General features: G+C 35.9%; 2 protein-coding genes and 1 non-coding gene across 3 annotated transcripts; 1 reads left to right on the top strand and 2 right to left on the bottom strand.

The window, feature by feature from the left end:
- Nucleotides 1-4,192: 4,192 nt before the first annotated feature.
- On the top strand, nt 4,193-5,890 carry LOC145131497 (uncharacterized). Its single transcript, XM_079066173.1, has one exon. It carries the CDS (start codon nt 4,193-4,195, stop codon nt 5,888-5,890), a length of 1,698 nt encoding a protein of 565 aa, XP_078922299.1.
- On the bottom strand, nt 4,322-4,428 carry LOC145135359 (small nucleolar RNA R71). Its single transcript, XR_013719821.1, has one exon. It is a non-coding gene; the product is annotated as a small nucleolar RNA R71 (small nucleolar RNA).
- Nucleotides 5,891-19,880: 13,990 nt separating the features above from the next.
- Nucleotides 19,881-20,787, bottom strand: LOC145128675 (uncharacterized). Its single transcript, XM_079063493.1, has 2 exons — nt 20,387-20,787; nt 19,881-20,058 (listed from the first exon to the last, which is right to left on the bottom strand). The coding sequence occupies exons 1-2, from the start codon at nt 20,671-20,673 to the stop codon at nt 20,001-20,003; spliced, it is 345 nt and encodes a 114-aa protein (XP_078919619.1). The 5' UTR covers nt 20,674-20,787; the 3' UTR covers nt 19,881-20,000.
- Between the last annotated feature and the right edge of the window lie 3,715 nt (nt 20,788-24,502).

Consider the following 24,502-nt stretch of genomic DNA (forward strand, 5'->3'; position numbering starts at 1 on the left):
CCACAAAGCTCGTTATGACTATTTGATTTACTAAAGTTTAGTAAATATGGTTATACTTACAAGTTTAAGTATAATTCTGAAACATTGGAAAAGTCTCAATGTATGGCAGAACGAATGGGAAGAATCAAATTAGGCAGAAAGATAAAAGTTTCTCAAATCTGAAAAGATGGGAGAGTACTTTAGTATCATGTTTGTGATCATCTTAATGATTTAGAAATCATATCACAATTAGTCCTCTAAAGGTCATCTTAGTGCATTCTTATGACTAAGAAGAGGAGTCATGAATTGTTGAAATGGTTAGATCAGGAAGATGAGTCATACTTCGCTCCAAAACAATTCTTAGAGTCATACTCCAAGATTGTAACTTGAGTGATATATCTTAAAGAAAGGTTTAAAACACTTGTCAAATGTAAGAGTAAAAGTGTCCTACTCTTGTACATTTGAAATTGGTAAGTTGTGATGTTTTGGATAAAACAAAGACCAACTAAGGCCAATTGTGTGAAGTGTTTGTCTTGATAAAGAATCCGCACTATCTCTTGAATATTTGGCAAGATAGTCTTATATGTCAAGAGGATAGTGGGAGTCTTAAAGATACTAAAAAGAATTTCAAGAACTAATCAAGAATAAAACCTGAGGTTCTTCACTAGCACATGACTTGAGGTTTATAACCTATCGTGTTGACATATTATGTGCCCATTCCAGTTATAGTTGGCTTTGCATAGGAGTTCTGAAAGTTCTCAATTGGTTGTATAACAACTTGGAAGCAATGGCAGGCCTTGTACTGCCAGGTGGCAAGAAGTTAAGATTGCATAAGTTCAGTCCATATGAGTTTGGATTTGTCATTATCCTTGTCTTGTGACTATGGTTTTGACGATTCACATGGATAAGAACACATACACCATAAAATCTAAGGGTCATAAGGTTTCTCTCCGATTCATGAAAATGATGGTGAGGAAACACTTCCACCAAGTAGATTTGAAGCAGATGGCAAAAGGTCTAAACAATTGAGACTATGATTACGGCATCCCTTTTCATAGTTCTGAAATTGTTTAGACACACATGCATGCTATCTAAGGAAAGGTGTATGATTTTGATAAAGTTTTATCAAAGCATCTCGTATCAGAAATCTGAACTTTGGTAAGAAAGTCAATAAAGTTTTGATTTCTAGAAGTCCAGCTGATTTCTGAGTACATGTCAAAGCTAGTGGGAGCATAAGTGTTATGCTAATAATCATCATGTTAGTGGGAGCATGATAATTATTGTTAGTGTTGCAAGGTAGCAATGTTAATTATAGAAAACAAAAGTTTCAATTCGTGAGGCTGCAGGGATTGAAAAAGTTGTTTTGTTATAATTAAGGGAGAAGATATACTTCATTTCAGTTCTAAAGGCTTAGATTGAGACCTTAATCATCTTTAGTCAAGAATATATATATATATATATATATATATATATATATATATATATATATATATATATCTATATATATATATATATATATATATATATATATATATATATATATATATATATATATATATTTATATATATATGAATTTCATGTTGGATTGGTTCAACTTAAGGAAATTCTATATATTGTGTTCTCAAAATTCGATTATGATTACGGCATCCCTCTTCATAGTCAAAATTTGAAAACATGGGAAATAAAAATATTGTAGCAAAAGACTGGTCTAGAATCATGTCTTTATGTGAGACATCATGAATCGTGTACCATTTGCTTTGGGTACAGGATCGATTGCATGTGCTATAATATTTGTCATTTCTAAATTTTTCCAAATGCCCAGAGGCATTAAGAAGGGAAAAGGTCTAGAATTGGATATGACTAAAATGATTAAGCAATTGTCGAGGACAATCTGAGGTTTACCAAAGATTGGTTGCTCAGGGACAGTTGGAAGTATAGTGCTAATTTTGGAAGGACCATATTGACATATTCTGAAAAGAGGCATCTCTTATTCAGAAGTGATAGTCAAAATGAGAATATGGAGTTGTCTCTATAGGTGGAAGTTATCTGTGTAAGATTAGAAAACTTAATGCAAGAAGCATGTCCAAAGCAATGTACTTTGAATATGAGACTTAGTTTCCATGGAGTTGATCTCCATTGGAATACCTTATAATGACTGTTGACAAGTCTTTGTGACTTTGTACATATTCATTACAGGAGGATCAGTGCATATAAGTTTAAAATCTAAACAGATTTCGATAAATGATAGGAATTTGAAATTCTCACATTTTTCGATAAGGATTTGGGAGTGTGAAATTAGAATCATTGAAATTATGTCCAATTGGTTTATTGCACAAAGTAAGGATCATAGACAAACATAGAGTGCATACTTGGTGTATGGCAAAGCTATTGTTTAAGAAAAACATAATGTACATGCTTGGAGCATGGGACAACTAGTGTTTTTAATTCAAGTATAAAGTTGATAAAACCGAAACAATGAATAATGAGTAATCAGTATGGTGATAAATAAAAGTGTTTATTTATATTCATAGGGTTTGATACCATATTTGATTAATTTATTCTTGTGTTTCACTTTGCATGTTTTGACTTCCAGAATAACTAAGTCGCTCTTCCTGAATGATTAAGTTATTCAAACCATCCACAGTCGGTCATATGTTGGAAGTAGATATGAATCAAGACTATCATGGGTTGGTTTGTAGAGGTCCAAGTTGGTGGACAAAGTGGTGCTACAACACTCATGAGTGCTCATAAGTTCTGAGTGTTGGATTCAACCCGCGCTCATTTGAATCACTTCATGGATTTTATCACGAGTGATCATGAGACGATAATATCTTATATTCTTCAAACCTAGAGATATGAGTTGTTACTATGAGTTGGTTATACATTGATTGCACGAAAACACATTTGGTAACTCGATGTTATAAAACGTGCCTTTGTGTATGATTCAACAAGTAGTAGAACAACCCATATGAGTCGAAGTTTATCCATTCCTTTTACCTTCGGGATAAAAGCGATATCTGTGGGCCCCTCGATGATTTAGAGATGACACATGTGAGTGCTTGGCCAAGCCAGGACTGGTTTGATTTGTTCAATCAGTCAGTCATCATAAATCGAAAATCGGGAAACAACAAATGGACAGAGAGAATGATTATAATCCATGTCTCAGTCCATATGATATCTAGAATGGAGGAATATATGATCCCTTATCTAATGGACAAGTCATTGACAAGGTCAGAGTTCGACAGCGGCTTTAAGAGCTACGATTGCCAGTTAGGTTTTGAAGTCATACTCAATAATAGTTTTAGACTTATCCAAGTGGGAGACTGTTGGATTAATGTCTAAGTCCATAACTATATTTGGTATGTACTTGACCCGACCCGGCATGGTCCATTTGGGTTGCACTTCACCGGCACAATTTATATGGATAGTCTTTTGAGAATAGTATATTTATGATTTATATTAATATATTATAAGTTCTAATATATTAATATGGAATAATATTATTTAATTAGTATTGATCAAGAATTAATTTAGAATTAATTAAGTGATCAAAAAGAACTAATTAAATATGGACTCTTATATATATGGAATGGGCCAAGTTCATTTAGGTTGGGCTAAGCTTTCATGGATGGTCCATGGAGCTTTTAACCCATGGATCCTATGTAAATGAAAGGTCATGGGTATTAGGGTTTACATGGATGTAACCCTAATCCTCCATAATATATAAAGGGGTCCTTGGCTCACAAAATTGGAAAAGTGTGTGAAAATAAGAGTGGGCCGATTTTAGTGTGCATACATATTCTCTCAAGTTCTTCCAAGGTGTTTTGGTGATTTGTGATTCCATTTGAGGCTTCCACACTATTGGGGCTAAGCTCTTAAAGCTTGAAGACATCAAGCTACATCAAAAGGTGCTTCAAGGTTTATAGGGTTGCATGTACACCATAGGAGTGTTAGAATGCTCAAAACCCAACAGAAGTTCCCATGGGTGAATGGAAGAAGAGGATACGTGACGATACTGGAGCGGGACTAGTACAACCCTTCATTCCCGCGACTGCCACTTTCGAACTAAAGGGCCACATACTTGCTCAACTTAAGGAAATTCCCTTCTACGGGAAAGATCACGAAGACGCTTAGAAATATTTGGACGAGGTCAATGATGTAGCCGACTACTTCAATGTTCCAAAAGTGCCTCCAGAAACAGTTTTGCTTCCCATGCTTCCAGTCACATTCAAGGGAGCTGCAAAGGATTGCCTGAAATCGCTTCCCCCAGGATCCATCACTACATGGGCTAAAATGAAAGAAGAATTCATAGACCAGTTTTGCCCTCCTTCAAAAATAGCCAAGTTGAAAAAAGCCATAGCTAATTTTGAACAACAAGCTGGAGAGTCACTTTATGAGGCTTGGGAGAGATACAAGGGACTACTAAGGAATTTCCCACATCATGATCTAAATAGTCAACAAGAAGTCTCCATTTTCTATGATGGAGTTAATGTAACAACTGGGCAACTCCTTGATTCACAAGGACCTCTCACCAAGAAGCCACCCCCGGTAATCAAGGAAATTATTGAAGAATTCTCTAAGCACTCTAGAGAATATTATAACCCAAGAAATGACTTTACTCAAGGAGCGGTGAATTCTATTACTGATGACATGGCAGCAATAATGGCAAAGTTGGAAAACATGGATCGAAGAATGACTAAGATGGACCAATCCATCCACGCAATTAGAGTGGGTTGTGAAAACTGTAGAGGGCCTCATCTAACTAAAGATTGTGATCTTAACGAGAACAGAAATCGGAAGGTGCAAGTGTGCTATTCAAGTGGTGATAGGTTTGCTGACAATTGGCGAAAATCAAAGAAAGAATGGCTACCTTATGATGAGTACAAAAAGACAAGGGAGGAAAAGTATAAGCAAAAGGAGAGAGGCTTTTATCAAAAGGAGGAACCGGTGCATGAAAAGAAATCAGAATTGGAAGACGTGCTTACAAGATTCGTGGCCGCATCCGAGAAAAGACATAATGATACCGACGCTACACTCAAAGATCAACAAAATATGTTCAGAGAACACCAACTTATGATGAAAGATCAGCAAGCCTTGCTTAGGAATCAGCAAGCATCTATTCTCAACATAGAAAAGCAGCTGGGGCAGCTTGCTCAACAAGTAAATGAGAGAAGACCGGGTGGACTTCCTAGTAATACCGAAAGTAACCCAAAAGGTGCACATATACATATCGTGACAACTAGGAGTGGGAAGATTATAACTCCTCTGACCCCTATTCAGAAAGAATATCCTAAGCTGGTACAAGAGGATAAAGAAGATCATGAAGAATCACAGAATCCCGATCCGACTCGCCGAGTCGACGTTATGGACTCGACGAGTCCCCCACCTGAACAGAAAAGCCAGCCTCCTGTTAAGCCATATCAGCCTCCAGTTCCCTTTCCGGCTCGAGCTAGACAAGAAAAAAATGAAGTTGACTACCAGAAGTTTCTGGAACACATAAAGGCTCTCCAGATTAATATGCCATTCATAGAAGCGGTTGCACAAATGCCGAAATATGCCAAATACCTCAAAGAGCTTCTAACTAATAGAAAGAAGATGGAAGAGGTGAAGAAAGTGGTCCTAAATGAGAATTGTTCAGCTGCCATGCTAAACAAACTACCTATGAAGAAGGGTGATCCGGGAAGCTTAACATTGCCTTGCCAATTGGGAAACTTAGCTACCATTTATGCATTGGCTGATTCAGGGGCAAGTGTAAATCTCATGTCATACTCATTTTTCAAGAAATTGGATCTTCCGGAGCCAAGGCCAATTCGAATGGCAATTCACCTAGCAAATAAAACGGTCACATTCCAGAGAGGAATATGCGAAGATTTACTGGTGAAGGTCGATAAGTTCGTGTTTCCCGCATAATTTATAGTGTTAGACATGGAAGCGGATCCTCAAGTCCCAATAATACTTGGAAGACCTTTTCTTAACACCACAAGTGCTATGGTTGACATGCGAGATTCTAAACTTACCCTTCGGGTAGGAGACGAATCAGTCACTTTTGGAGTTGATCAAGCCATGAAATATCCAAGGAATAGCGATGACACAGCATTTTCGGTGGACATGTTGGAAGAGTTGATGGATGAATGGAACGAAGATGAGCCAAAAAAGTCCACTGTCACACATGAAGAAGAATTTGATGCAGAAAGAGACCTGCTGGAATTAGAAAGACTGCTCGAGGAAGCTGAGTATAATGATCTAATTAGAAGTGCAGAACACCCGACTCGCCGAGTCGCCTCGATAGACTCGACGAGTCCATCCGAAGAAACCAGAGCAGTCGCGGATTTCATGAAGGACTCGACGAGCCCCCTCACTCGACTCGACGTGTTCAACATTCAGAACACGAAAAATGAACTTAAGGCACTACCAGATCACTTGGAATACGCATTTCTTGAAGATGGCCAACAAAAACCTATAATAATAGCTGCTGATTTGGCCAAGCATGAGAAAGAAAGTCTTGTGGGTGTATTGAGGAAGAGGCAAGGTGCTATAGCATGGAAGATCACCGACATAAAAGGAATTAGCCCAGCTTATTGTTCTCACAAGATTAACTTAGAAGATGGAGCTAAAGCTGTAGTACAACGCCAAAGAAGACTTAACCCGAACATCCAAGAGGTTGTGAAAAAGGAAGTGGATAAACTACTAGATGCCGGAATCATTTACTCAATCTCCGATAGCCCATGGGTGAGTCCGGTGCAAGTGGTACCAAAGAAAGGAGGAATGACGGTGGTGGCAAATGAAAATAACGAATTAATTCCAACAAGAACAGTAACCGGGTGGCGAGTTTGCATAGATTATAGAAAGTTAAATGAGGCCACGTGCAAGGATCATTTTCCTTTTCCATTTATCGATCAAATGCTCGAAAGACTCTCCGACCATTTATATTATTGTTTTCTTGATGGGTTTTCGGGGTATTTCCAAATTCCAATAGACCCACAAGACCAAGAGAAGACCACTTTTACATGCCCAAGTGGAACATTTGCATATAGACACATGCCTTTTGGGTTATGCAATGTACCAACTACTTTCCAAAGGTGCATGATGGCCATTTTTCATGATATGATCGAGAAGTTTATGGAGGTCTTCATGGATGATTTCTCGGTGTTCGGGTCATCGTTTGAAGATTGCTTATCTAATTTGGACTTGATGCTAGCTAGATGTGAGAAGACAAACCTTATCCTTAATTGGGAAAAGTGCCACTTCATGGTGAAAGAAGGAATTGTATTGGGTCACAAAGTTTCAAGGAAAGGGATAGAAGTGGATAGAGCTAAAGTCGACACAATAGCTAAGCTACCCCCTCCAACTAATATAAAAGGGGTAAGGAGTTTTCTTGGCCATGCGGGTTTTTATCGACGCTTCATTAAAGATTTTTCGAAGATTACTAGGCCTTTAACCCAATTACTCTTGAAAGATGCCCCATTTGATTTTTCCAAGGAATGTCATGAGGCATTTCATTTTTTAAGGGAAATATTAACCACTACTCCTATCATGATAGCACCAAATTGGAATCTTCCTTTCGAGCTAATGTGTGATGCAAGTGATTATGTTGTGGGTGCTGTTTTAGGGCAAAGGATTGATAAACATTTTCAACCAATCTACTATGTAAGCAAGACATTTAATCCTACCCAAGAGAATTATACTACTACCGAGAAGGAGCTACTAGCTGTGGTATACGCTTTTGATAAGTTCCGCCCTTATTTGGTATTATCCAAGACCATAGTTTTTACCGACCATTCTGCCCTAAAGTATCTCTTTGCTAAACAAGATGCTAAGCCCCGATTGATACGTTGGGTCTTACTTTTACAAGAGTTTGACATTGAAATACGCGATAAAAACAGAATGGAAAATGTAGCTGCCGACCATTTGTCAAGATTAGAGAACCCTCATTTGGAGGAGTTGGAAGAAAACAAGATTGGAGACGATTTTCCCGATGAATATCTTTTAGTAGTATCCGGAGAAATGTCATGGTTTGCGGATATAGCTAACTACTTAGCAACCAATTACATTCCAAAAGACCTAAACCGCCAACAGAAGAAGAAATTCTTTTCAGAAATCAAGTACTACATTTGGGATGAGCTGTATCTCTTCCGAAGTTGCGCAGACGGAATGATAAGAAGATGTGTATTCAGGAAAGAAAGTCAAGAAATCTTGGTACACTGCCATAGCGGGCCTGCAGGGGGACACCATGGAGCACACTACACAGCAAAAAAGATTTTTGATATTGGGTTTTATTGGCCCACAATTTTTAAAGATGCTGCTCAATACCTCAAAGAATGTGATTCATGCCAACGAGCGGGGAATATATCATCCCGAAATGAAATTCCCCAACATAGTATCCAAATTTGTGAGATATTTGATGTGAGGGGATCGACTTTATGGGACCTTTTCCCATGTCCAAAGGGAATAAATATATCTTAGTAGCGGTCGATTACGTGTCTAAGTGGGCAGAGGCACAAGCTTTACCAACTAATGATGCTCGGTGGTGGTGCGATTTCTAAGGAAGCTATTCTCAAGATTTGGAGTTCCTAAAGCTCTTATTAGTGACCGGGGCACTCACTTTGCAAATGATCAATTAGCCAAAGTGTTGAAAAAATATGGGGTACATCATAGGTTCTCCACATCGTATCATCCACAAACTAGTGGGCAAACCGAAGTGACGAATAGGGCGTTAAAAAGGATTTTAGAAAGATTGGTTGGAGGAAATCGAAAGGAATGGTCGGATAAATTAGATGATGCACTTTGGGCCTTTCGAACAGCTTTTAAAACACCTATTGGTACTACACCATATAGGTTAGTATATGGAAAAAATTGTCATTTACCGATTGAAATTGAGCACAAAACTTTTTGGGCTCTAAAGATGTGCAATTTTGATTTGGTTGAACTTCGAACCAACCGGTTGATGCAAATGAATGCCCTTGAAGAGCTTAGAAATGAGGCCTACACTAGTTCCTTGATATACAAAGAAAAGACAAAGAATCGGCATGACAAAAGATTAAAGGGTCATAAGGATTTTCATGAAGGACAAAAGGTGTTACTCTTCAATTCAAGGTTCAAGCTTTTCCCGGGCAAGCTAAAAACACGATGGGATGGTCCATTTATAGTGAAACAAGTTTTTCCACATGGAGCTATTGAGCTTATATCGATAGACGGAACTCCTTTCAAGGTTAATGGGCATAGAGTGAAGAGATATGAAGAAGGAATTCCAAGAGATGAAGGTCTTGAAGAAGGGATGCTTCTGGGAGGAACTACAGAACCTTAAAGCGGGAAGGAGTCCAGCTAATGAATCCTTAAAAAGAAGCGCTTCCGGGAGGCAACCCGACTTTAGAGTTTGCTTTCTTTTCCTTTATTTTTCATTTTTATTTTAGTTTTTTTTAGGATCTGCTTTTATCAGTCTTCTTCTGTGCTTATGCTGATTGCTTGAGGGCAAGCAATGCTCAAGTGTGGGGTGGTGGCATACAATTTTAAAAACTCAATTTCTTATCAAACAGAATGAACGACTCGACGAGTCCCTACATCTACTCGGCGAGTCCATTTAAGAAATCCCGGTTAAACGCAGATTTCCGTATCTGCTCGGTGAGTAGGAGCGCCTACTCGGCGAGTTCACATATTTACCCGAAAAAAAATTATTTTTTTTTACATCCTGTAAAAGGGGTTTTCTGTAAAAGGGTTTTTTTACTCTAATTGTAAAACACTTCAACATTTCATCGAGCCGACGCCCATACACGACGAGCAAGGTGCTCTCAAGCTCTAATCTTGATTACTTCCATTTCCTTGCAAATCCAACTCAAAGGTAACCATTTTCACTCTTAATCTTTTACAAGTTTCGATCTTTGGTAGAATTATATCCTTAATTTCTGAAAAATCCCGATTTTGACTAGACTTGGATTTTAGGGTTTCGATTTCTTGATAAATTAGGTCGTTTTAAACAAAATTTCTTATATATTCATGCTTAGTGAACATTCCGAAGCAAACCCATGGATTAATTTATAGATTTGACCGGTTAAATTTACTTGAACTGGTTTGGACTCGCGCAGTTCATCCTGCTCGTCGAGCAGGACTTCTGCTCGGCGAGTCCGGGTCACAGAAGCGCATAATTCTGATGTTCTTAATTGCTTTGTGTCTTGTTTGTGGTTTTCTTGATTATTTCTTGCAGGAATTATGTCTAGACGGGGACAAAGCTCGAGAAGAGGCGGTTATGGGGACATTCCATGGCTAAATTTTCCTCAAATAACCTCCAAATCTTCACTTGCTCGCGCAAAAAACAAGCTGGAAGCGTTGAGGCGCAAGGAAATATATGTCCCCAATGAAATTGACTGGCATTGGATTGGTCAAAGTGGGTTAGAGGAAGAGTTGACCCCTTATTTGGTCAAGTCTTTTGAGAATGATGGGATGACATTAATTTGTGATGGTTGGAGTCGTTTGTTTAAGATCCAAGAGCCAGTTTACCAGGAGCTTTGTTGGGAGTTCTTTGCTACCATCTCCTTCCGAGGTGGTAGTGACTACTACAATCCAAACGTTATTACTTTCTATCTTGGAGGGGAGATGCGTCAATGCAACATTGCAGATCTTGCATGGAGGATGGGGATATATGATCAAAATGTGATTATGATCGAAAATTTTGAAACATTGTCACAAGGAACTGCCCGAGGAAGTGGTTGCATCGACTTGGTGGAATACAATCGCCAACCGGGTCTACATTCCTTCATCTGCCCAAGAGGGGAGCATCCGTTCCCCAATTCATCGCTTGATACATCGTCTGATCGCGAGTACTATCAACATGCGAAAGGATGACGATAAGGTCCCTACCCTTGATATTTTCTACATGTGGAGCATTATCACTCCCGATGTTTTTTGTAATTTGCCATATTGCTTGGAAAAATATTTAGCAGAGGGAGCAGTCAAGGAGCGGATCACCTCCAAAATCAACGGGGGCATGTTTGTTACAAGGCTTGCAAGAACGTATGGGATTTTGGACCAAGGGGCAGCTCGGATGTTGACCATGATTCCTACTCCTCCTTTCAGCACCACTTTATTTAGGAGGGCAAGAATCGTGGAGGATTTTGGTGGGGGGGGGGCATTTTAGCATCCCTAATGCGGATGAGGTGTTGGTACCGGAGGAGCCGGGAAGAAGGGTTAGGCAGAGAAGGGAGCAAGTCCGAGAAGACCCACCGGTCATTCCGGTGGATGATGAGCTACCAATGGACTGGTACATCATGGAATCAAGAAGGTACCAAGACGACCTTGGGAGAAGCATGAATTACCACAATGAGTCATTTGTTTATTTATTTGAACAAATGAATATTGCGCCAAGGCCGGAACCCGGATTTCCTTATGTGCCAAGTTGGGATGAGCGGGTGCAAGGAAGAAGAAACCAAGCAGGCGGGAGTGGGATTGGAGGAAATGAAGACGAAGATGAAGATTGATGTTCTTTTTATTTGGATGTTTTAAAACTATTTTTATTTTGTGTGTGTTGAATTTTTAGGAACGTTAAATTAGGAATTTTTTTATCACTTGTGGTTGCTCTTATCTTTTCAGATTGAAGCTAGGATGCATGCAAGAGTCTCAATAGTCAAGGCTAGAGTGAGGGTTCAGTCTAGATGAGAATGTGCAAGTTTCAAGTGTAAGGTCGAGTCCGTTAGTAATGAGGGTTAAAAGGTGCTATTCACTGAAGAAAATTGAAGGAAGGGTATTAAATTTGCATTACTAGACATATCAGAAACATACTCAAAAGGCATAAGATTTATTTGTCACTCAGCGTCGTACTCGCCGAGTGCATAACTTGGGCTCGGCGAGTCCTCCTGCAAAATCACGATTGTTCTGCTAAAAGCCTTTCTGCTCGTCGAGCAGCCGTGTTAACTCGGCGAGTCCTTCGACATTTCACTATCAAAGCTTGGATTTTGACCACATTCGATACGGGTTTATTCATATTCTTTAAAGATTAATTCTCGAAGTTTTTAGAGATTATTTTCCTGCATTTTTGGAGCTGTCAACCACACGAGACATGACACCCAAGGCATGGATGAGTTGTTCCCATGTCTAAAGTCATTTGAAAATGGAGCTCAAAAGAAGAGATATCAACCTTGCCACTGCTATCCCAGGGGAGTTTGTTCTGATTCTCTCCTTATTTTTATTGTTTTTTTATTATGCATGATATGCAATGGAGATATTGCATAAATTAAGTGTGTGGTAGGGGGTTGGTTACATTAGTTAACTTAGAATCTTAATTTAGGCTTAATTTTTAAATTTTTGCATTAAAAATTGCTAGGAGTTAATTTAGAAAATTTTGGTAAAAACAACTAGGATTCCATGCTAGTGTTATGTTTGATGATTGCATGAAGACCCAAATGTTTAGTTGAGCCTATACACGTTATAGTGCATTTGTGGCCCCGTTTATTCTAGTGAAATCATGGGACAAAAACACAACCTCGCTTAGTTTGAGGGATGCAATATGTTTAGCATCATGTACCAGAAATGTATCCAGGAAATTTTTTATCTTTAATCAATAAATGTTGAAGTTGAGCGCCCCTGCTTAAGCATGTAGGAATTGAGTGAGACAAAAAAAGTGAGTTACATGTAAAAAAAAAAGAGAGAGAATTACAAGAAAAAGTTGAAAGAGTTTTTGAGCTATTAAAGTGTAAATTTGAAGATCAAAAATTCTAAAGTTCAAAAGTTGAAGATACCAAAAATCAAAAAAGTGATGAATTCAAAGAAATCAAGGTCAAATTATTAAAGAAGTGAAGAATTCCAAATGAGCTCTATAGTGGTATTAAAAAGTTGTAATTGTCTAGACTATGTATGCTTGGGTTGCTCAACCAAAAATACCTTGAGGCTAGGAGGTTTTCTGTGGATGGATTCAGAGGGATGCATAAAATGAGCATTGTTCAAAAGAAGTGGGCGAGTGTTTATGAGGATTGTAAGTATTTAGGTTAAGGGGGGTCCTTAGGAAGAATTTTAGACACAAATGCATGCGTTGCGGTCTTGGCATAATGGTTGGGTTTAATTGGGATTGTCTTATGTAATTTTAGTGTGCTAAAATTCAGTTTTGCTTGGGGGCAAGCAAAAGTCAAGTGTGGGGTATTTTGATATGTGCATATTTAGCTATACATTTAGTGTAGATTTTCCTTATTTATTCACTAATTATTTGCACATTATGGACAAAAGGTACTTAATAGTGTTTGAATTATATTTTGAGTCCAAAAGATACACTCGGAAGGAGAAAGGAAGCAGGAGAAGCGATCAGAAGCTCGGGGGATAAGGAATGAAGAAAGGAGTCAAATTCTGGAGCTACTCGACGAGCAGGAGCGTCTACTCGACGAGTACCCGCGAAGGTTCGCGAAGCAATATGAAAAATCCTTACCGTACACGGATTCTAACAAGGGGACTCGGTGAGTCAGTTGTCTACTCGACGAGTAGACCCTGTTTTGAGAAATCTATAAATAGAAGCAACAAACCCGAATTGGCTCTCTGGCTGGCTTTTGGGAAGGTTACTTGGCGACCAAGGAAACTGCTGGAGATCTGAAGAACGTGAGAAGAACCCTAATCCTCAATTCTAAGAAGATTAAGGCAACTTAGGTTTAATTTTCCACTTTACCTTTGAATAGAATTATGTTTGGCTTGGTTAAATTCGTTTTTAGGTTCTTAGCTACTACAATTATGAACTAATTTCGTTAGTTTCTGTTTAGGGAAGACAAGTTTGCTCCTATGGATTAATTTACTCTTTTGATTAATTGTTATGTGGTGAATCTTGTTAAATTAAGCTTGTTAAAGACCCTTATGCATTAATCATAACTATTTTCTGTTAATTGCTAAGTAATTAAGCTGCATGAACATCTCTTAATTGCTTATCTCATATGATTTATGTGAACACATTGCTATATGTCTAGGATTAGTGAATATGAAACTAGGATTAACTAGAGAATGGGTAAATTAATGTGTGAGCTTGTGTGATACACCATCAACAAGAGGTTAATTGAATCAACAATTTAATTAGCTAATTACAAGTCTCATTTAACCCGAATAATTAAACTAGGGAATTTATTAATTTAACCACTTGATCACTGCTTAAGTTAATCTATTTTCTAAGGATTAGTAATAGCGAATGTGAATCTAATCACCTTAGTCGGTAACCAATAACAATTAATTCATAACATTACCATAAAAATTAACCATAGGAGTAAATGAATCAAACCTAAACAGAAACCCTTTTGATCATTGAATTTAGTTGGTTTTTACGTGTTTTCAGCTATTAGTTGATTAGTTAAGTTTTAGTTAAGTTTCTAGTCTTGCAAAACTAGAGAAAACCCCTCTATTTACTAATTGTTTTAGATAATTCTAGTAGTTAGATTAATTTCCGTTCCCTGAGTTCGATACCCTACTTGCTAATTCATATTACCAATTGACAGGTCCACTGCCTTTTGTGTGTCAAATTCATAAATTAAAAGTAGGATAAAACTAGTTAGTATAACACACATCAGCTGTTTACTTGAATAAACGTGATTTGGTTCTATGATTTGAAGATTGTCGTGGCAAATAAGGTTATACACCCAAGTCCAGATTTTATTTTCGTATTTCTTATGTTGTGAATGTCATTTTTATTGTTGTCTTCCCTATGGCCACATATATGCATTCTCATGTATCACGTCTAGGTGAAAAATGACTAAAGTCAAACAAAATTAACACATACAACACATACAAGTTATAGTCTTCCATACCTTCTTTATTAACACCATCAACTTCCTCTACAAACCTCTTTATTCATGCTAGGAGCACATGTTTCATAGATTTTTTCTGCTGTTTGACTTCAAACTCATGAAATTCTTTATATCTTTAACAAATTCAAAGAAAATCAAATATCGCAACAAAAACAACAACCCTATGAAACACTTATTCATGCTAGGAACACATGTCTCATAGATTTTTCCTCCTGTTTGACTCCAAACTCATGAAATCCTTTATATATATTAACAAAATCAAACAAAATCAACTACAAAATCTGCCAATGATAACAATTTTTATCTAAATGAAAAATACAATGCAATGACTGGATAGTTCATGTCAGTCGAATAAATTGGTAAAATGTTGCATATTTTGGTCCTAGAATGAATGTATCTTCATCTTATTTGACTCGACTATGTACTATCTTGCAGGTAACACAAACGACTCTGGTTCTACTCCCGCTCTGGTTTCTCTTATTCCATGTTTAAAACCTCTCAAGGAATGCTTCATCCAAGTTAAAAAAATAAAACTATAACGTAGTAATCAAAGAAAGAGCATAGGTTTTGATTTGGTAGTTGACCCTCAAACGAAAATTCCATGTTTGGTATGTATGTCACTTTAATTTTATTTTTTGCTTTTTGAAAGTTCAAGAATCACTGCCTTTTCATTATCTGAATATAGCTAACTACTTGCGTATGGCATGCCTTTCACTAATATAGATCGGATACAGAAGTACTACAAGGAGACAAGTGTTGATATGTTGTTTCACCCTCAAATGGATGATCCCTAATTTATTTTAGTTTTTCGAGAATTCCGAAATCGTTGTCTTTTAATTATTTGAATTTCCTACCTTATTTTTGGCAGATTATACATGAAAACCAAATGTGTAGCTAGCTTGTGATTTCGTTCTCTATTCAAGCATATAAATGAACAACACCTATTTATCTTAAACTTTATTTGATTCCTGCACTTGTAGTATATCGTTAAGGACTTTTAGGATGGTATGTATTTCTTGACTCCCATGTTCTTAGTTTAATGTATTCCTTTCCTTTTTGTTAAACTCTATTATGCGGGACAAATTATAATGAATTTGTATCTACTTAGTTTTCGTTTTCCATATTTTTACAAAAACTTCTTTTGAAACAGTGACAGGCCTATCAACATTGATACTTTACCTTCCAATTAATACTGTTATGAGTTGGGGTGTTGCAGAAGTACCAGATAATCATAATATACAAACAAAGAACTTCAGAATGGTTGATATGTGTTTCCTTTTGACAATGATACTCTGGTAATACTCATGTATTCTCTTTACTGGAGATATGTAACTATGATCAATAATTCATAAATTTTCATTCTTTACTTTCCCTTTTTCATTTTGATATAGATCTTTTCAACGTGTTTGACTGTTTTCTAGAGAGATGAGTGTCAACTCTGATTGTGTATTGCGGTTGAGTATGAATTGACAATTTTTTTTTCCTTTTTTCTTTCTTTTTTGGGATTTTGTTTTGGATGGTGAAAACGAATACATGTTCTGATGGCAAGTTTTGTGGTTATTCATTTAGAAACACTTGGATTCGGGTTTGTAAAGAGACGTTGATAGACTAAGAAATTAAGTAAAATCATTTGGATTGAATCATTGAGTGCACCTTAGGCATAAAATAAGACACACTATTTATAAACAATGTAAATGGTGGGTATGTAATGACATTATTATTGGGTTGTACCAAAATGGTGAACTTTGTTCACAATATGATAATTAATCATTGGACTTAATTGAACCGATATTTTAGCTGTTGATAATCATAACCTAATATAGATGTGTTGGAACTGAGTGCCACCAGCCTAAATCTTTCAATTGTTTATCTTCAATTCAGGTTATGGAAGTGTCGCAATTGCACATCAACACCTGTTCGAGTTAATAACTATTTTCGAAACTACTCAACTGCTTTACCTATTCTTGAATGTGGAAAAACTTTAGGTAATAATTTCATCTAAACTTTAAGTTTCACAATTGTGGAAATTTAGATAAATAATTTGTGGTTTATAGATATTATTTCATTCATTTTATCCAGGAATTGGGTAAGTGGGTTGTTTGAAACTTGACATCAAAAGAAGTGTCCTAAAATTAGCCTAATTCTTGAGGAATGTACTATAGTTTCAATCAAAAGAAATGTCCTAAAGCTGGCTACCAATTGATTCAATGTACTATAGTTTCACATAAAAGCAACACCTTTCAACCAGGGCCGACTCTACCCTTTGTAAAACTAAGCAAGGGCTTAGGGCCTCTAATTTTAAAGCTTATTCTGTTAATTATATATGTACATATACGTATTTCTTGGGTTATAAAGCCAAGTTGGAGCTTGGTCTGGTGGTAAAAGTGTTGGTTTATAAGGTCTCAAGTTTGAAATTGATTGCTTACTTGAAAGGCCAATTTTTTTGTTAGCTTAGCCCTTCTAGTTTACATCAAAAGAAATCCATCAAACATATCATTATATCATTGTTAGTTTGTTACATAGTTTCGTCATGTTCACAAATTGCAACTTCACATCTTGGGACTTAGGAGAATATATAACAGTAGGCTCAATTATCGTCAATTGTCGGAACCCAAATGAATTATGTTACTCTGTTAGTTTGTTTCGGGTTTTGGTTACTATAATTATTAGTTTGGGACAAGAAGATTAATGATAAAATAATTCAATAATGGAAATCTAAGTTATGTATATTAGTATTAATTTTGAATATCGAAATCGGTTTTAACTTAAAAGAATTTAACATAACCGAAATGACTATTAAAACATAAATATGATTGATAACCTTTTTAATAAAATATGTAATTAAAAATGAAAATCAGACCAGCCTTTTATTTATTTCGTCGTATTAAAACAATGCAACTTTATATCATAAAAATTATAGCAACTTTGTCTAAGAGATGATTATTTCATTGATATAATTTTAACTAAAAATAATAAAACTCTAATTGTTATTATATTAACAAAAGTTGTAAAAAACGTTCGATGTTTGCTAGTTGGTGGACTAGAGTTAAGAAATTAATCGGCTAGGCGGGGAATTAATCGAGGACCTAATTGTTTATTCGTTGAATTTTTTAAAAAGTTAAATATGACTAATATTATAATAAAGTTCGTAAATACCACTAATATCATAGAAAAACAAGTTAATAATATTAATACAACACTAATCATTCTTTAAATAGTTTATATTGAGATCAAATTTTTTCAAAATTTCAAAATTTTATCGTTTGCTACTGCTTCATTCATTGTCATTGTAGAGATATTAATTGTTAGACGTCTTCTAATTAGTCACGTAGCACCTAAGCACTAATCGAAAAATCAAAACTAATCGGAATTATTCCAACATTGATATTAACTATTTATTGAGTTATTGAATTTCGTTAATAATCGACCACCTTACAAAATAAGACCCAATATCCCATTGACCTATTGTAATAACTTAGAGGTGTTTGAATATCTAGTTTGAAAATGACTTATAATATTAAAATAGTTAAACCATAGAGATAAATAAAAGATAAATTGTAGCCTAATTGTATAATTATTTTTCAAAAATTAACCAAAAATTAAGAAATAACATTAATAGCCATTAAAATTGCATTTGACATTTACGCTGTGGGAAGTGGTTACAGACAAACCATAGGAAAAGCGCTGCAAATGCAACGCCACGTCAGCTTTATCACAAACTCATTAGACATTGGAAATGGTTACCACTTCACAATATTCATTTTTTTATTTTTTGTTTTTTTAATGATTAAATTAAATTAAAAAAACATAATTTAAAACATGAATAAATACTTTAAAAACATAAAAAAATAAAAACACATTTCATTAATTAAAAACATAGAAATTTAAAACCTAAATTACTAAAAAACATAAAACATACCAAATAAAACATTACATTACTTAAAAAACATAAAAATTTAAAAATTATCCATTTTTTTTGTTGAGTGTGTATGTTTGTTTTGAAATAGTGTGCATTTTGTTTTGAAAAAATATGTTTAAAACGAATGTATATATAGGAAGAAATTAAATTAATAATGAATAGATTTTTTTTATTAAATGCTTTCAAACATTGCCAACGTTCAAAATGTACGCTCATCCAATCAAAACGCATGTCTTCGTCTGTCCTACTACCCACGTCACACCCAACCCACCCACCCACCCTATGACCGGTGTTCATGCGTCTCCAAGGTGCCAAATCAACAACTCACACGTGGAAATCCCATCCACTCCGGATGGTCTTAATGGGCTACGATTTCGTTTGTAAACTACAATTTCATCACCGGCCAAGCCTATGAGCCTATAGTGTTGAAGGTTTGGATAAAATGTATCTTTCATTTGTGAGATTGTAAAAATATTTAATGTATAACTTTATGTATACATAAAACACTTGTAGAATATCGTTTGATGAGATAAGAAAATCACAGATGAAACAACAATTATATGTGATTTCATCATGCCAAAATAACAAAATTCATCTTTTTTTATATACTTCTAATGAAATCACATATTTAACCCCAAACCATGAAGGCCCGCCAAAGATTTATGACTATATGGATCATTTCTTAGTTTTTTGATTATTTTTCGGAAAAAGTTTAAAAGATCAAGCTAAATTTGTCCTTTTTTCTTTTAAAATAAAATGACCCGAGTTCAAGGCTTAACAATAAAGTGTGTGGTTTTCCAAAGTCCCTTCTTAACAAGTCACTTATCTCTTTCTAACATATAACTAGTATCCGATTTATCTCTCAAAAAATATGCTTTGGGCCATGCAAGATGAGCGAGTTTGATTTGATTAATCCATTCCGGACAAAATAAACATATAATGACTAAAATGTAACATTCCCTCCGACATGTATCATATTGTCTGACACCACACGAAAACTTCCCGGGGTCTCTAACCCAAACACGATTAACTGCAGAGTTCTTATGTGATCTGTCATCCTCACAAATTTAAAAGGCAATTTGACAGGGAAAGTATTCATACACTTTATAAGAAGTATTTAGTTTTACTTCCCAACCAATGTGGTATCAGGTGTAACCCACATAGCGGATGTTACATAAAAAGATTTATTCATTCATTCATCTAAATAGGGATTCAAGATAATATATAAGGTAATAGATTGGCCAAGCTTTCACTAAAAATAAAATAGAAAATTATACACAGTTTTCATATTATACAAGAAATAGGGGGAAAACGAGAAGGGGGAAGTCTTGACCAATAATCATAATCAAAATAGAAATGGTGTTGGAGAGAAAGCTGGGATTGCCATTCCATGATCCAATTTCCTGCAATTTAGGGTTAAAAACAAAATAAGTTTTGATGAACTATTAACAAATTACATATGCAAATTTCAATCAAATCGGGTGTTTAGCAAATTTTTACAAGAATCAAGATCCTTTTGCAAACTTTCTTAGTTGTTGTTAGATTATTTTTTTGATAATTTGCTTCATTGTTGAAAGCTAAACATCAATATTTTCCTAACTTTCATAATCGGAATCATTTTGCAAAAAATTTCATCGATTATTTCTTCATAATAAAAAAATGTTCATCTGTTGAGATCAAAACTGTTGAAAAATTAGAAAACTAATAATCTAATAAGACCAAAGGATTCACCTGTAATCAGAGCCATAAGAATCAGATCGACTTTTTCCCGCCAATTTACTTTTAATCAAATGTTTTTTCTCCGATCTGAAGCCAGCCGTTGACTGACCACTCTGCCTCCGAACTTCTCTCACGACGACACCGTCCTCCTCAATCGCTGTAAGCGCCGGTCTCCAGTGCTTTGTTGAGTTACGTTGCCTCATGCGTCGCCGGCGACTCGGAACCTCGGCGGCGGCGATGGTCTCAACCGCTGGTGCACCACTGAAACAAGAACCGATCTCCGGGAAGAAAAACTTCATAGGCGCAATTCAATCCCTCTGCTGTCCTTGCAACAGAGGGAGAGAGAGAGAGAGACACTAATTTGATTGAAAGAAAAGATTGATAGAACACGAGGTTTGTGTGATTCTCTTCAATGGCGGACCTAAGTGGGATGGCTTCTTTTTATATACATGTCATTACTACTTCTTCCAAGGCAATAATTGCTAAATACAGTATAGTCATTTTATTTATACTTGTATGTTTCGCATGACATGTTGTACATCGTAAACAAGTTGAAAAAAGTGCATAAAAATGTGGATGTGATCCATATAATTGGAAGTAGAAACTCTATCAAAATATCAAAATTTAGTTCATGCACAAAATAATAAGTAAAATTGGTCCGTGGATTGCATAAAAACGTGGATGTGATCCATATAATTTCAACTTATATACCTTAACTTTGGTAAAAAAATATCGGTTTTATTTTTTGATGGGTTTTTGATTTGTTTATGTCATAAACGTGTCTTTTTTTTTTCTTCTGGTTTTGCTTTTTTTTTTTTTTTTAATACATGTAATGACTTGTTTTTAGGTTATCATGAAATATTATTTGAGAAAAAACTTTAAGTTTACGAATATTTTGCAAAAAAACTTTTAAGATTATAAATCTTAATAATGGAATATGTTATTAAGGATTCTCGCATTCGTATTGATGAACAAGACATGACATCGCTGCCTATAAAGACTGAATGAAATAAAATCCTTCTTAGTAAGGTTAATACATTTCGATAAAAAGCTATCTTGGACCCTTCCTACCAAAACAAACTTCTCTAGCTGTTGTGGCACTGACATTCATTGTTTCTTATGTCCGATTTGTAATACCTCTACATAAGATACACGACATATGTTCATCGAGTGTGAAGTGACATACCAAATTTTTCTCAATATAAGTTGTTGGTGTGACATAGACTTTTCTAATCTTATTATTATCCATGATTTACATGGTTTTTGGATTCGTTGTATATATCCATGACTCGTAAAGCAGTTTTGGATGTAATTATAGTCACTATGTTGTGAAATTATTTCCATGCAATTATTTTTTTAAAGGAAAATAAGAATATTTTATATTTTGAAAGGTTTTGTGTTTCATAAATAATAATAAAAATATTTGGGTAGAATCCCTCCATTTTGACCTAGAATGGATGGAGGACACGCATAAGGAATGCATGTCCATCAAGTAATCATTTTATGGACCTTTGGAGTCCCCTTTGGCTTTTGGAAAAGTTAGAGTGAAAGGCTTAGTGGATTAAGGACTAAAATATTTGGATTTTGGCTTCAGAATGTGCTCACGACGTGAGACATAAGGTCTCACGACGTGAGAATGAAAGAACCCGTTTTCTGCTGAGCTTTTTGAGGCTCACGACGTGACAGTGGGATGTTCACGTCGTGAGGCCATATCAAATGATTTTTCCAGGACTGAGTTGGCTGAGTTGGGTCGAGTCGAGTTGGAATTGGATTGAGTAGACTCTCGCGATGTAACCAAGGGTTGGTCACGACATGAGGCTGGATAGTTGGCATTGTGGGATGTTGACTTTGACTTTGACCGTTGTCCTTTGGCATGTGTTGAATTTTGGTCAAATTTCTATTTTTAGAAGGTAGACTTAGTGTTTATCTTGTGTGGATGGTTAGGAGGTGTAAAGCACTCATCATTGGTGGAGTGAGAGCTGTTAGCTGTGGTCGACGCGACATTGAGCTGAGTTTTTGACGACGTTGTGAGACAGGTGAGTCTCCTCACTGTACTTGTGGGTCGAAGGCACCAATGTCGGCCCACTGGATTATGTTATGTATGAATATTAGGTGGTGGCTCATGACAATTATATGAAATACATGGATATGGATCCTGACAAATTGTATACAAGACCAGGGTCTGGACCTTGGCAGTTATATGTAGTATGCTAGTTGTCTTTGTGATGCTGGCATAGAAGACTAGGAGGTAGCTCTTGGCACTTGTTTGTAAGACCCGAGTTTTGGCCCCCGGTTTGGCAATGAAAGACCATGATACGGCTCATGGCATGATAGTAGTTGTAAGACTATGGATGACACATAACATTCTCTATTATATGTATGATATGTGGTATTTTGGGGAACTCACTAAGCTTTGTGCTTATGGCTTGTGGTTTAACATTTTTCAGGTACATCCAGCTCCCATAGGAAGGGCCCAGCTTGACTGCACAACACCCCCCCCCCCCCCCGAGAGTTTTCTGCATCAACTATTTATGATTTTAACTCTGATGTTTAAATGAAATATTCACCTTGATTGGTTTTGGAACAACTCGTTTGTATGGTTTGTTGTTTTTAAAATGAAAATTTTACTATGAATTTTTGAGACATTACATTATCTATGACATTATCATCCTGATCATACAAACAAGAAACACATATCTCAACATTTAAAGATGGTATGTTGAAGGCAAATTAGTCTAATTCATTTGATATATATGTGAGTCCTATTTATATGAAAAGATGATTCACAAACGTCTTTCTCTAATAGCAGGGAAAGAGAAAAGGGCTTGTTAAAGAATTATACATAGTGATGTATATGGTATTTTCAATCCTATAAGTAGAGATGGTGATGGATACTTAATAGACTTCACTGAAGACTTTTATTCGTTATTGTTGAAACTTTTGAAATGCTTAAACTATTTAATAGCAAAGATTAAATACAACTCCATGAGACCATCAAAAACCTTTTTGTTAAAAAATGTTTTTGTATGTGACCTTGTATGCGACCATCACTGAAATAAGACGAGCTGTTTTTGTATTATCTAACAAATATTATCAGTTATTTCAGGTTGCATAAATTCGTGATCAAACGGAAAATACGAAAACACGCGAATGACGAAAACGCATAGACGAGAAAATTAGTTGTGCGACTGAACAGTTTCAACAATATATATATATATATATATATATATATATATATATATATATATATATGTATGTATTATATATGTGTATATGTATTATATATATATCATTGTGTGAAAAGTCAACAATGTTGAATAGTCAAACCAAGAAAATTCAACAAAGCAAAGGATATGAGAAGCAAAACCCCATCACACTTTTTTGCTCCTAGACCTCTACCACAACTTGCATCACCAGCCATTACTCTTTCACTAACAACTCAAGTGCTACTAGATATTTGTTTCACCTCATATATGTATACGTGAGTATGTAATGTGAGAGAGTGTGTTCATTTGTTATTTTGTAACACTTCCTACAAACACCAAATACTCCCAAGAACATCACCATCTTCATCTTCTTCAAGAACAAGATAAATCCCTGGAGAAAGTGAAGAACACAAAGATCAAACAACAATGAAGTGAAGAACACCAAGATCATCAACAAGCTAAATGAAGAACACCATCAACCATCTTCATCTTCTTCATTGAAACTCAAGGTTCTTCATCTTCACCACCTTTGTTCATCACACCATTCACCACAAAACACTTCTCTTACATCAAAACTACCAAAAACACAACCATGAAACACCCCAAAACCTTCTGCATCAAGATCAACAACAAAACCCATCACTATTCATCATCATCTTCATAGAAATTTCATCACCATCACCACCTTATATCAACCTCCTTCCAACCTCTAAACAACCTAGAAAACATCCTCAAAACACCATAACACCATTACCTTAGCCAAAACATCACAAACAAAACTTACATTCAAATCACAAAAATCCCGAAACTGACTCCTGCGTGAACACGGCCCGTGTTCAGCATGCCTTATATCAGACACAGCCCGTGTACTCATCTGTTTGCCTCTGTACTTCAAAACGGTCCGTGTTAATCCAAGCCTAAA

The sequence above is a fragment of the Lactuca virosa genome, chromosome 8 (genome assembly GCF_052849685.1).
Source record: "Lactuca virosa cultivar CGN04683 chromosome 8, Lactuca_virosa_CGN04683_v6, whole genome shotgun sequence".
In the NCBI taxonomy this organism is placed as follows: Eukaryota; Viridiplantae; Streptophyta; class Magnoliopsida; order Asterales; family Asteraceae; genus Lactuca; species Lactuca virosa.